General features: G+C 34.4%; 1 protein-coding gene across 2 annotated transcripts in view; it reads left to right on the top strand.

Moving 5' to 3' along the window:
- The window catches only part of LOC146998836 (uncharacterized), a 215,673-nt gene extending 201,265 nt beyond the window's left edge, over positions 1-14,408 (top strand). Inside the window, exons 1-2 of one of the 2 annotated variants that reach the window (XM_085811717.1) lie at positions 3,559-4,844; positions 9,531-14,408. In XM_085811717.1, the coding sequence (XP_085667843.1) occupies positions 3,853-4,812 (960 nt within the window). In that variant the 5' untranslated portion in view covers positions 3,559-3,852 and the 3' untranslated portion in view covers positions 4,813-4,844; positions 9,531-14,408. Of the gene's footprint in view, positions 1-3,558; positions 4,845-9,530 lie in introns of those variants that run through there. The other variant, XR_015039763.1, reaches the window with a different exon arrangement.
- Positions 14,409-14,962: the final 554 nt, after the last annotated feature.

Raw genomic sequence — 14,962 nt, 5'->3', positions numbered from 1 at the left:
CGAAGCATCCACTGAAATTTCTAAATTCTCATCGTTTTCAGGAAATTTCAAAACAGGGGCTTGCGTTAATGCTTGCTTTAATTTCTCGAAAGCACTATTGGCTTCGGCCGTGGACGAGAAAATTGCCTTTTTCCTTTTTAATTTTAACAATGGTTCAACAATAGCTGCAAAATCTTTTATAAAACTCTAACTTCAATCTTTGGAAGAGTCAAAATTTTCACAATAACTGTATTTAACTTGAAGAAAGAGGGCTTTTCTTGGCCTTCGGATTTCCGCACCCTCCCGTCAGCAGAAATCCGTTTTAGTTTAATTTTCTTTCTTCCTTTCCATGCCTTCCTTGTTTTTCCGCTGGCCTTCAGACTTTTTTTCTGGCTTACTATTGAACTGTCGACGTTCGCCGGTTGTTTTTGGATACTCAGGTTTCCTTGCCCTCTGATTCGATTTGCTTCCGTAGCCGTGTTCTTGCCTTTGCTGTGGTCTTGGCGCACCAAATTGGCTTCGTTGCTCAAACTGGCGTCTTCATTCGATGTCCGCCGTTCTTCTATTTTCAAACTGGATTGTTAGCTCAAATAACTTTTCCAGTGTAGTCGGATTCCTTAATTAAAAAAAGTCTTGTACTTGGGGAACTAAACTCGGCAAAATCACTTGAATTATCTCAGGATCCGGACGGTTTCCATACAAGAGTTTAAAGACGTGAATTTTTCTTAAAATAAAGGTGGAAAGATTTTCGATTCGTTGCTGGTATATGCTGAAGAGTTCCGTTTCTAAACTTGCACGATCTCTTACGACAGGGAAGGGTTTTACTAAGGCAGTCTTAAAATTTTCGTAAGTATAGGTGGGACTTCCCGCTTGACCCAAGAGGCTTCTGCCTATACATTTGAACCAATTAAGCGCTTGGCCCCTCAAAGCGCTGGTAGCTAAGGTGACTTTATGGAACTCATGGACTGGATACAGCATGAAGTGGTCATCCAATTTTTCCAAAAAACTGGTTACCGGTGAGTTTCCATTAAATGTTGCTTCTGGTTTCATCGATGCGCGCATGGTCTGTACGATGTACCCAAATCCTTCCAGGGCGGCAGCTGGCATTTCTGGATTCTGAGTCGCTTCTGCAGGCACCACAGGTTCTTCTTGAAACTCGGCCATGGTTATTCTTCTTCGTCGGGCGCCACTATCAGGACTTGTATTCCTCTTTACTTGCTTTGGAAACATGAACTATCCTGACTCGGAACAGGGAGCTTACTCAAGCTATGTTTACTAAATTACGTGATTCAAATCTTATTTATTGCAACAACTTAAACTGTTATGACACTTTCAATTGCACAAGAGGCCCTTGCTTTTACAACTGCATTTATTTGCGGAACACTTCCTTTTGCAATAACAGTGTGTACATATACTCCTCTCTTTTCAATCTACACCAGAGCATATCTGTGATTGTCGACATACACCGGTGAGGGTCCGAATGTAGAAGAATGTAATGCAATATTCGATCTTTCACCGACGTATTTGGTGAATGTTAACATTCTCCGGTGAAAGTCGACATTCTTTAATTTCGGTCTTTCGAGGTAACATATTTTTATACGATTATATACATATATATATATATATATATATATAATATATATAACACTTTAAATTGCACAAGAGGCCCTTGCTTTTACAACTGCATTTATTTGTGGAACACTTCCTTTTGCAATAACAATGTGTACATATACTCCGCTCTTTTCAATCTACACCAGAGCATATCTGTGATTATCGAAGTACACCGGTGAGGGTCCGAATGTAGAAGAATGTAATGCAATATTTGATCTTTCACCGACGTATTTGGTGAATGTTGACATGCTCCGGTGAATGTCGATATTCTCCAATTTCGGTCTTTCACGGTAACATATGTTTATAAGATTATATATATATATATATATCTCGTGTATATATATTGTTTATATATATATATATATAATCGTTTATTGCAATGTATTGTCGGAAACGCTTTCCTGGCCCATAGTGACGAGAGACAACACAAGAAAAATATGGTACGAACATTGTAAAGATATTTTTTTATTTTCCTTAGCGCAGCGGAAACCAAGAAATAAGAACAAAAGCAGGGGATCGCCATCAAAGAAAGTATTCGAAAGTTCCTTCGGAACGTATCCTAAACATGGGTTTGGTAGAGATAGTCCAGTGCATTGTTCAGCAAGATCACGAGAACTAACTTGCATTATCAGTTCGTCTCGGGGTACTTCAACACATAAGTGCACGAAACCCCAGTTAGAAGTCCAACAGGAACTTGTGGCACATATTGTGGCAGGTGCTGGTAAAGTCCTGGGGATGCACGGTATTTTCCAGAGCATGTCATGTTGGATGTACGAGAGATGGGATACCCGTAACAGGGTGCAGGTCGTAATTTCGAACACCTTTTTTGAGGTCCATAAGTGTCTAATTTTGTTCCTACTTTTTAATTTCTCTTGTGCTAAGCGTAACTGGTGTCCGATCTTTCTTGTGTTTTGTGTTGTTTGCACCGGCCAGGAAAGTGTTTTCGGCCATGTTTTGCCATTTAATTTTTCGTCATCGTCGTCTCTCTCATATATGTGTATAATTACATATGACTCAAGTGTTGCTACTATATGATGACATTTACAAACACGGTGTTTAAAATGCTACATATTCCCATCCGAAAATATATTTTTCTTTTCCTCTTGCCCTTCAAATAAGATATATGTGTCCTTCATTGCAAAATTACCTGGAACTTTAATTTTCCTTTTTTCGAGGACAATGGAGAGCATATTTCAGTATAGGCAGCTGTCAATATTCAAACATCAAATTGTAAAAGCCATTAAAGTGTGGCCGAAATGATCAGAAGGGCTAAATTCGCATAAGGATTTAGGAAATACATTTTGAATGATTTTGTAAATTTTCCTTCAATAAATTTAATGCAACAGGCAAAAGAAATTACAGGGAACAATAAATATAGGAGAAAACAGGTATATCTTTTCCTAATTTACTTTGATTTGATTGATTTCTTTCTTTCTTCCTGTATAAATAAATAAACTTTAAGAATGCAACTGAAGAATGAGAATAAAAGTTTCAATTGAAACAAATGGTGGCAAAAATCCTAGTGCGGCTCTGATGGACTACGAAAAAGACCAGCAATATGATCCGAATTTTGAATAACGAGAGAAAATTTGAAATCTGTGCAGCCAGCGATGCAAAGAGACTCGTTAAAATACAGGTTTGGCTGATTCAGAAAGAACGTTACGTGTATATCTTCTAAAATGCTTTTTCCATCCTTTGTTTGTAGTTGTTTCCCTTTTCATTTCAGTTTCCTTTTTTCCTCCTATTTTGCAATTTTCGTCATTGTTTCCCTCTGTTTTTAAGCCACCTGTTTATTATTTCTGTTATTATTATTGCAACTTATGTAAAAATTAAGTAAGGAAAAGTAAGGCACTGAAACTTTGCAAATTATTACGCTCTACGTGAGATTCATGGAGGCCGCTTATTGCATACAAATAACGCAAAATACTTTAACTTATCTGCTTGGCTTTAGGTCAGAACAACGAAAACAACAAATTCACCCTTTGTAGAAAACAATTCTGCCAGGCAATAATCTACGGGGAGTTTTTTCCCTATGAAACTGAGCCAAAAGTGTTATATAGTATCTAAATATGGAAGTGTTGTACATGTTAAACGTGATCGTCATTGCATTACTTTCACTATTTTACTAATGAAATAAAGATATACCGATTTTTTTGTAGATTGGAAAATCCTCCTTGTGATCATGAAAAGGAGCAAAAACTGGAAAACGAGAAAGAACTGGAAAACGAGAAGGAACTGGAAAAGAAGCGAGAACCGGAAAATATGCAAAAACTGGAAAAGAATCAAAAACTGAATAAAAAGGAAGAACAGGAAAAGAAGGAGAAACTGGAAAAGAAGCAAGAACTCGAAAACAAGAGAAAACTGGAAATGACACAAAAACTAGAAAAGAAGCAAGAACTGAAAAAGAAACAAAAGCTGGAAGAGATACAAAAACTAGAAAAGAAGCAGGAACAGGAAAAGATACAAGAATTAGAACAGAAGCAAGAACTGAAAAAGAAGCAAAAATTGGAAAAGAAGCAAGAAATGAAAATGAAACAAGAGCAGAAAAAGAAGCAAAAACTGGAAAAGAAGGAAGAACTGAAAAACAAACAAAAACTGGAAAAGCAACAGAAACTAGAAAAGAAGAAAGAACTGGAAAAGAAGCAATTACTGGAATGGATTCAAAAACTAGAAAAGAAAGAAGAACTGAAAAAGAAGAAAATACGGGAAGGAATACAAAAACTAGAAAAGAAAGAAGAACTGAAAATGGAGAAACATATTGAAGAGATGCTAAAACAAGCACACAAAAGTGAACTGGAAAGGCAAAAGTTGAGGGAAAAATTGCAAAAACCAAAAAAGAGAGACCTGAAAATGAAGAAGGAACTGGAAAAAATGCAAAAACTGGAAAAGAAGCAAGAGCCGGAAAAGATGCCAGAAATGGAAAATATAGAGGAGTCTGAAAAGACGCAATACCTGGAAAAGAAGCAAAAAACGGAAAAGATTCCAAATCTGAAAGACAAGCTGGAACCGGCCGGAAAAGAACTGTCAAACCCGAAAAGGAAACCGGTTGAACTGCGAAAAGAGCCAGAACTGGATACCGACTGTAGAACGATTGATTTAATAACCAAACGAAGCAAGACCCGGAAAAGAAAAATAGAACAAATAAATCATATACCTGCTTCATTTTACCAAAATTTATTATCAACAACATTTTTATTATCAAGAACTTTATGGTGTTCTTAGTATATGGACGGCATTTGATAATATTTTGCTCGGTAAGTGTAACTACTGATATATTATAAGCTAGTAATTAGTCATGCTAACTTTAAGATACCAGTATTATTTTAGCAGCAACTAAGTACACTCTTTCGTAGTTCAGATCTATGTTTTCAGTGCCTTTCATGGCTGCGAGGTCTTCCGGTTTTACCTGGAAAGTCACAGTTTATTGACTTTTTTAACACATAGCTTTACACATGACAATATTTTTCAACAATAAATTTATGTTGTGCTACTGGCTTTAAATTGTGCAAATAAATATTGCACGGCATATCTTTCATAATTGAACTCATGAAATTAATTTATACAAATTTCATTTTAAAATTTGTTTGACCCTGAGCTGTCTTATCCAACTGCAGATATTCATAGAACTTTATATCAAGGTTCAAAGAAACGTTCAAAAAGGAATGTTTATCCACTTTTAATTATGTGTTAATCAGCATGATTTGCATTACTAAGATTGTAATTCTAAACAAATTAAAAGCTATTGTAGTATGTACATTAGCTTTTCATTTGCTTTCACCTTGTTTAAATTCAGTTTGACATACCACAGTTTCCGTCTCTACTCAGGATTTTTTCAGTGTAAAAATTCAAGATTACAAATTGAAATGAGCGAAAGAAATAACTTTTAAAATGTGTGTATACATTACATCAGAATCATAATATAATTAGATAAATAAACTGAATAATATGTTATAAAGCGAATTTATATCAATTTCGATTTCTTTCAAAATAGAAATTCCTTCGCACCTCACAAATCTCACAGAAACTCTCGGTTTGTGATTCGTGAGCTTTAGTTTTTTATATTTGGAATTTGGCAGCAATATGATTCACTGTTACGATGCAAATTCTTGCTCACAAATTGGTTATCTAACTAGAAAATGGTATAATTAAAATAAAATGAATATTATTAGATGGAAATGTTGGTTTCCTTTGCGTTTATCTGAATGGTATCGTATATATAAACCTGTTGGAGACGTTTTTTTCCCACACATCGAATAGAGACACATAGTCACATAATACAAATAATATGAATACAAGAATATAGTGTAAGATGATGCTCTACCACATTTCTCTATTACTTAAGACTGCGAAAGATTTGTTAAAGCATTACAGGATCATACTCTGATGGATCTCGCCGTTCTGTTTCATTTTCTGCCCTCGAAAACACATTATCTTAGTACAATAGATTACTTTTGAAGGAATGGATTATTTGAAAACATTGTAACTGTAAGAATTATTCTCTGACGTTATTACTGAAAAAGCGGCTGAGAGCATAATCTTTGGCTATGCTCTTTAAGCTGTATTAAAACCATTTTGAAATGTAAGGCCTACAAACTGAAACGTAAATTTATCTTATTTCTGTACTATTCATTAGAGTTATATACATTCCCATCAATAGATACTGAATGGCTAAATATTCTGCTTACCCAAATCAGTTATTTTTTTTCTCTCTTCTTTTTCTTAATTTTAATTAGTCCGGAAAGTAAAGCTATAGAGAATTTCACTTCTTCATTAGAAATCTGATTTAGAATTTTGTTTTCGGAGATAAAAGTTTGAATTCTTTATCCCTTTTCTAAACACAAAGATTGAAAAACGTAACATCGAAATTTTGAAAACATTTATACACTAATAGAAGGGAAAAAAAACAGAATATAATGCTTCAGCAAGCATGTAAATATCTCTATCACTTAAGTTTCAGCTATGTTTGCTATAGTATATTCAGGCGTATAAGGCGCACTTTTAAAAGAAAATGCAAGATTGAAATTTATGGGTACGCGCTGTACGCCAGCTATAAAAATGTTATGTTTAGAAATATGGAAAAAGTGATTAGAATTAGATAAAATTAGATTTCTGCGTGTAATTAAATGCTTTTTATTTAAGAGAAATAACATAGTTTATGTACTTAAAAATTTTCGTTATCGGATTCTGTTTCATTTTCACCTTCACCTCTGATCCATACTTGCATAGACAGATCCAAGTTCCTCATATACGTCTCAATCTATAACTTCAAGCACATCATCGAATTCTGTTTCAGTTTTGCCGTAACTTTTACTCTGATCCACACATAAATAATCATCTTTCGTTGCATCTAGACCGTCAGATATACCACATAAATTAAACGGGTTTAATTTTATTCCGTGATTTTATTATCTACTGACACACTATTTATGCACTGACATGACGTATTTGGTCTCCATTTGTAATTAGTTTTTTCACCTTCACTTTTGTTCGAGTATTCCACTAACGTTTAAAATATTCTATCGATGATTTATTGACATATATGTCTAATATATGAACTAATGGCAATAATCCGCTTGGATAAACTGTCATATCTGTGTAACACTCTTTCAACAACATATTTGTGCTATCCGTTAGATGGAGGATGAACATGTCCCAAAGTATTAGACTTTCTTGATTATCTGAGGCAAAAGGAAGCTTTTGCCAAATATTTCTTATCCACAGTTTCACAACATTTTTCTCCGCCGATCATTTCTCGTGAATACGGATGAAAACACTTTCGGGAAACTGCACTTCAGCAAAGTCTTTCTTTTCAAGATATCGATGAGCTTTTAATTTCGTACGGTCGGCTAAGCAGGAGATCAGTACGGTGAGGTGAGATTTCTCGTTGGCCTATTGATTTTATGTTAACCGTTATTTTTCTTTCATATCATTGTTTCTTTATCTCCTACTATATCAAAACTTCAGGAATGACATCGATATTTGCAACACGTGATAGTAAATAAAGTTTAACATATTTTTAAAAACTCATCAAAGTTTTATCTCTATATTTTCGAAGCCTTTGAAAAAATTTTATCTCTTTTTCTCGGAGAACTGAATTATTCCGTGAAGTAAATCGAATACACAACCTCAGTTTGCTTTAGAGTTTTCACTTCCATTTGCACTCGTTTTTTCTATTTTTAAGGCAAAGAAACGTACGCTGTTTCTTGTTACAATTAATCCATTCTAGTGATGATGGGGATTTTCTACAATGCAGTTTCCAACACTTTCGCCGACGGTAAGCTATTTCATTACTTCTTTATGCAATACACATTTATTCTTTGGCGCAATAATCATTGTAAAATTTCATGCCTCTTCCACTCGTGTACGAAGCATTCACGAAAACCATCCTGCATGATTTCCATTTTCTTTCGCAAACTGAATGACTTAACATTTGAAACTTGCATAGTGTTTGTTTCGTTCGGCGAAAGCCATAACTACTGGTGAAGAAAGCACTGGATGAACTACACTTCACTAAAAGCAAATGTGATATCGTTAAGTCTTTGATGTTGACATCAGAACCACGGCTTCAAATGACTACAGAAAGAAGAAACATGACTCCTAATTCCGCAAATTCACTTTGGTCGAAAGTGCACTCTTATCCAAATGATGTTCCTTATTTCTCGAAGTCCTAGAATAACATTCTCTTCCACATCCAGAATGAATACAAATCACCTCCTACCTTGCAGAAATATTTTCCCCGATAATCATTTCTCCTGCGCACCACCTTATCGCTTGCCAAACTGCAATGTTTCCGCAATTGACATATTTGCTCGTGTTTCCTAAGGTATGAAATAATCAAGAAGAGCTGTTGCGAGATATGATGTTTTTGGTATTGCCAAACCACCATGTGTATTTTATTGCTTTCTTTATTTACTAAAGACCTGATGCATTGTAATTAAGCGATATAAGAACTTGATTTATATGCGATTACGTTTTCTTATACAAAATGTTCCAACAAGGTGCTTATGGGTTGTAATTTCATTTATTCAAAACTCAGTCTAGTTATATTTATAAAATTTTCAATAGCAAACGAAAGTTTTAAGAAAACAGTTTAAACGTTTTGGGTCAAGATACTTTTCAAAAAAAGTCTAATCCAAGAATTATTTATATGAGAAATTTTATGTAAAAACAAATGGCGCACATTTTTACGTTTGAAATTTACTGGCATATTCCATGCCAAATTTAGTAAGAGATTTCAGGTTTTTACCAGCTATAGGAAGTCAAGGATTTCTAGAATAATTTACAAAGTCAAGGACGAGTTCTGTCTATTGTTAATTGGTATTTTCATTTCCAAAATAGAACATTGAAAATTAAATTTTGAGAGAAGTCTTTTTAATTTTTTTGGCACGCTGCATAATGAGTTCATTTCAAAAAAGCTGAAAATAAAAGTATCAGTTTTCTACATTTTACTAATTATTCTTTCCTCCAATACCTAGACTTCATTTCGGAAACTTTCCTTTTGGTTATAAGAAATAAATCACAAAACAATTGACTGATGTCAATCGAAATCAGACGGAGATACTTATGTTCAAAATTATTTCATAACGAGTGCAAACTTTTTCCTCATAAAATTATGAGTGTCGGAGAAACATATGAAGAGCTAGGCTTCGTAATTTTTACAAAACAAATGACTTTAAATTTAAAAGTACCAAAGCGCAAACATTTACGTTTTTCAAAACACATTTGTACTTGCAAGTCAATGCCTACCACAAACGACCAAGATCCGGTCTGAACTTTTGCAGACAGTGCACAGACATGCGTTTCGAGTACCTTTCATTTTGGTTATTTGCGTATGCCATGTAACCTTCTCAAATATTCTCATGCTTGTGACTCAGAATTGAAATATCATTTTAACTGATATTTTTATGTGATGTGTAACAATAATTTTGTTTATTTTTCAGGATGAAGATTCAGGCCCCCTTTGCGCATACCGACTGTAATTTGAATAGCCAGTTTACAATAACAAGCTTAATAGTAACCGACCGTCATAGGAAGACGCCCGAGGCTTAAAGGAACGCGAATCTCTATCAAAGTTGCAACTTGTGTAAATGCAATTTTGACTTTTAAATTCTTTTATTTTCCCTTTCTCGTGTCAAAAATGTTTCTTTCTTCAATATTTAGTTTAATAACGTGAAACTTTAATTTAAATTTTTCTTTTCGCTATTTTTACTTTAAAAAGATTTTAAGTTCTTTCATTTTACAAAAGTAATACTGATTTTAAAAACTATAAATATTTCCTTTTGGTTTTTTATTTTAAAAAATTGCTTTTAAATTCTCACTTTATTTATTTTACAGAAATATTATATACTCTTATAAGCTAAACATATTTCTTTTTTGTATTTCCATAAATGCCATTTTTTCAAAAAATAGTTTACTCCTTTTCATTAAGGGGTGTTGGAAACCCTATAGCAACAATGTTGAATTGGCAATTTTTGGATTACCTTTTCTGAAAATCTGCTGTTCTTACAGGCTTGAAGGTTTTTACGTAATTAAAGTACATCTATCACCTCGCGCTCTTACAAGCACGAGGCAGGTTCGTCTATGCGCTCGCCATAGTAGGAAAATAATCTCTATCTTTGAAATTTTATCCTCTAATTTATTACACATAACGGTACACAATATACAATAAAACAAATATCACTAGTATAGTATACATTTAATTATATACATAATATAAGGCGTGCAAAACATGTTTTAAGTAATCTCAACTATATACATAATATAAGGCGCGCAAAACATGTTTTAAGTAATCTCTTTCCACACGGCATGGCTGCCGGTCCAATCGCTAAAGTACCAAGTCTCGTATTCACGCCACCAGCCTGCCTCGATCGGTTTTTCCGAGGAATCTCGAATTCTTTTAATACGGTGTCTTTAATCATAATATTGTTATATCAATCCATTTCATCGAGAGTCGCGATCAAACTTTTAACTTTTGTTTTTAAACTCTGCAAAATAATTTTCCCTTCTTCAGATATTTTATAGAGATTAAGAATCACTTCATCATGATGTAAAAAGAACAGCCATTTCTCAGCTTTCGATGGTGGGTCAAACATAACTCCTTTCATTATTTTCAAATGTTTCAATAATCGTTTCCCTTGCTCTAAGAATCTCCTATATCTTGATAAAAATAAGAACCTTAATTTCTCATTTCCATATAAAATATACTTTCTCGGTGTCTACTGGTTTTAACGCCTGACATTCGAATCATGTTATTAACAGACATAAAAACAATTATAATTTTCTAAGTTAATATGGTTAATATATAAATTAAGAAGGACTTACCTTTGATCCCGATAGTGAAAATATCGAACGAAGAGCACAACTTGACGCTGATAACTTTAATCATGAGCACACTGCAGTGGCACGTAACTTGACATGATTACAACACGGTAATTCACATTATCCCTGATTTAACTTTTCATGATTTCACTAGGATGATGAACACTGATGATCCCATTTTACCACTCACTGGCTGTTAACTTTTTAGCACATCACGCTTTCACAAATCGGATGAATTTATTCGCACACATGGCCCTAAACGCGCCATTTTCTTTCGTCATAAAAATCTTCTCTCATCGTAGATCCATTCGTGAACTATCACCGAATTTCATTTTATAACTTTCAGTAACTTTTTACAACCATATTTATTTATTATTTTCACTATTTAGTGATTTCCTTTTTCACAATCTTATCCTATCGACTGCGCCGATTTGCACCTCGCGCCGTTTCAAGTCCGAGGCGGGTTCGGTCATTTCTCATGCACTCGCCATAATAGGAAAATAATCTCCATCAGCTTTGAAATTTTATCCACTAATTTATTAAACAATACACAATAAAACAAATACCACTACTATACATTTAGCTTAAGTTATCTCTTTGCACACGGCATGACTGCCGGTCCAACCGCAAAAGTCACAAGTCTCGTATTCTTCCCACCAGCTTGCCTCCACTCTGTTTTCCGGCGTAACTACGTCCCTTCCTTTAACCGTCTTTCGCCCCTCGCGGATAAAATGTTCTGGAAACGTCTTTCGCTAAGGGAAGTAACATCACAATACCTAGCTGAATATACTGAAAAGAGCTTTTTTATCATTTTAAATTTTAGAGTATTTTACAGTATATTTTGTTACGCATAGTAAAATTTAGCACTGATTATAATCAAAAGCTCTTTTCGGCAAATATTTGGAAGCGTAGTAAATAAGGTATAAAAATTTCAGATACCTGTGAGCAGTAGTTCTTGAGAACAGGTACTACATCGAGTATAAAAAATCACGTTCGGGGGGAAAACGCGATTTTATGTAAAAATTCTCAATTATCAAAGTATTCAATGACAAATTAAAGCTAGATTTTGTACAGTCCTAATTTTCATAGAGATTAAAGAACGGTGTTTTAAGAAAGCTAAAATTGTAGAGAATTTGAAAATGCAAATATCAGAAATCCTCATTTTATGAAATGTTTTGGCTTTCATCACCCCTTCAACTATTCTATTCTTTAAAGTCCTTTCTCTTTTTTTTCTATTCTGGTAAAACTTGATATATAAATTTAATTCTTTGTCTTTTAATTTTTAATTTTATATCTCTGGTCGCATTTCTCTTTAACGATTAACATTTTGCATTTGGCTTATTATTATTATATTAAAATTATGCAAAATGAACAAACAGTAAATAATGAGATGCTCAATTAAAAACAAATACAGATTTAATGATAAAAGGGAAATTTTTAATGTCATTACAAACAAGATTTCAAGGGGTTCAAGAGGCCGTTGCCTAAAAAAAAAAGAAAACAATTCGTCGTTTCCGGAAGAAATGAAACTTTAAAAAATATTTTCGTTGTCACAAAAACCAAACTTTTTGAAACATTACGTTATTCAAACTCTTACGTCACTTCCGAGTGTCACGTTATCTAAGATGGCATAGGTTTCGGCTACGTACCCAAGCCTCTGGCATCTCCTGAGGGCGGTTGGTTACTACACCTGAACCAACGATAGTGAACTTCCAATGATATCCTTCTGTCTGTACCTGAATGAAACTGGCTCTATTTGACGGCACACTAGCGAAACACTAAAAAGTCATGATTTAAACGACGATGATTTGAATAATTTAACTGGAATTTTGAGGACGACAATTTAGATTAACTGCTGCTGATTTTTTATTTAGGTGGTCGTGAGTATATGGTTTAGTGATGAAGAGTATGAATAATTGAGTAGGATGATAATAAAACTTTAGGTGATCGGGCTTTGTATCTAGGTGAAGTTTTTTTATTCTGACGACGACTTCAATGATGATGATGAAGATGATACATAGGATGGTTTAGAATGACTGCTGTGATTTGGGTGATGATGGTTTATCTTATTCTGACGATGATCATGGTGACGCGATATACATGATGGTTAAAATGACGATGTGTATTAAGTGATAATAAATATTTAGATGAATTTGATGGTGACATAGTTTTGACTGATGACGATTTTATACATGATGTGAGAGTGATTTATATAATACTTTAGAGGAGTTAGACAATAAAGACGATGATTAAATGAGGATGAAGAAGATGATGATTTGGTTGATATTGCTTTCTATTTAGATGATCTGGAAGATTATGATTTATCTATCTCGACGATGATAATGGTGATGATGACATATACGACGGTTTAAACTGAAGGTATGATTTCGATGATGATGATTATTTAAATGATGGTTTTGAATTATCTGGTGATAATTTTATAATTTCTTTCTTGGTTATTCAGATAACAATTTTGATGGTGATTTAGAAGTTTGAGGTGATAAAGACGATGATCAAATGATACTGCTTTTTATTTAGTTGATTTGAGCTATAATGATTTATCTTAATTTGGCGATATTTTCAATGACGATGATGATGATAATATATATATATATGATGGTTTAACATGAAGATGTGTTTTGGGTAGTTATGCTTAGTTAGATGTCTTAGATTAGCAGATGAAGTTGATTGGATTTAGAAGGAAATTTATATATATGATGATTTCAATGAGTTAGATATTGATTTAGATGAAGGTATATTCATTTGATAATGATTATTTAAACAATAAGAGGGTCGTCCGAAAAATTACTTTGCCGTAAACCATAAAAAACAAAGTCTTATTACCTGGAAAAACCTATTGCAAAAGATACAGCTATATTTCTGCTACTTCTCAGCATAAGAAACATCGGAACTATACCAATTGTCATAGCGTCGGTTACCTATTTCCATTAGAGTGTCATAGAAGTCTGTCGCCTGGGAAGAAAGGCAGCCCGTCACATTTGTCTGCAACATTTCACCTGTAGGAAAGTGTGCCCAGACAAGAACGTCTTCAGGTGCAATAACACGTGGAAGTACTTAACAGCAAGATCGAAGCCATAGAATGGATGGTCAGACATCTCCCAGCGAAACGTCTGCAACATATATTTTGTGGAATTCCCCGTATGCGTCCGATGTTGTCGTAGGACACCACAACACCAGCACTGAGCATCCCAAACCATTTGTTCTGAATGGCTCTTCAGATGTTCTCTAGTAAAGCGCAATAAAGATCAGCTTTCACCGGAGCACCACTCGCCAATTCGTCAATGAGCAGAATGCCTTTACTATCCCAGAATACCGTGGACTTCAATTTCCGTGCATAGACTGAGGATCGTCCGGCGCGTGGATCCCTGTGACGCCAATCAATTGTGAGTTGCTGTTTTCTGTGGTGAAGTGAGCTACCCACATCTCATCACCTGTAACGATTCTGTTAAATTGCGTTCAATAAACTGATTTATGTATCTGCTGCCTCTAGTTCTTTGTGTTTAAGTTTTGAGTATTCGAAATGGAACTCAAATACAATCAATCATATATATAGATTACATATCAATTCATATATTTGAATTAAATACATATTTACTTACCGGCCCGAAACTTTCTTAACACGTTGAGCGCGGCGCCGGTCTCTGGGGATTGACAGTGAACTTTCCGTGTGGCCGGCGTCGGTCCCTGGGAACCGGCACTGGAATTTTCGTTTGCCTGGCGTCGTTCCACGGAACCGACAGTATAAGTTAAAAAATAAATATAGTCTCAATGAAATGTGATCAAATTTAGCATTAATGAAATGTATTGAAACATTCTAAACAAAAACACGGCTTAGCTTTAAGGCTTAGCTCGCTGCCGGCTGAACGGAAAGGACAGCAAATTCGGCGCCGAACTCAGCGTGTTAATTAGAAAGCTACCGCTCGGCCTTAAAAACGCACAGCAGTTTGGTTTAAATAACCATTGATAACACTATTCTATAACGTTCTTTCTACAACGTTCTATAACGTATTATTCTATAACGTTCTTTCTATAA

The sequence above is a fragment of the Stegodyphus dumicola genome, chromosome 2 (genome assembly GCF_044657685.1).
Source record: "Stegodyphus dumicola isolate Sdum_Otavi_A_Nest chromosome 2, ASM4465768v1".
Lineage (NCBI taxonomy): Eukaryota > Metazoa > Arthropoda > Arachnida > Araneae > Eresidae > Stegodyphus > Stegodyphus dumicola.
Note: the sequence above shows the minus strand (reverse complement) of the source record. Positions and strands in the feature narration are given on the sequence as shown.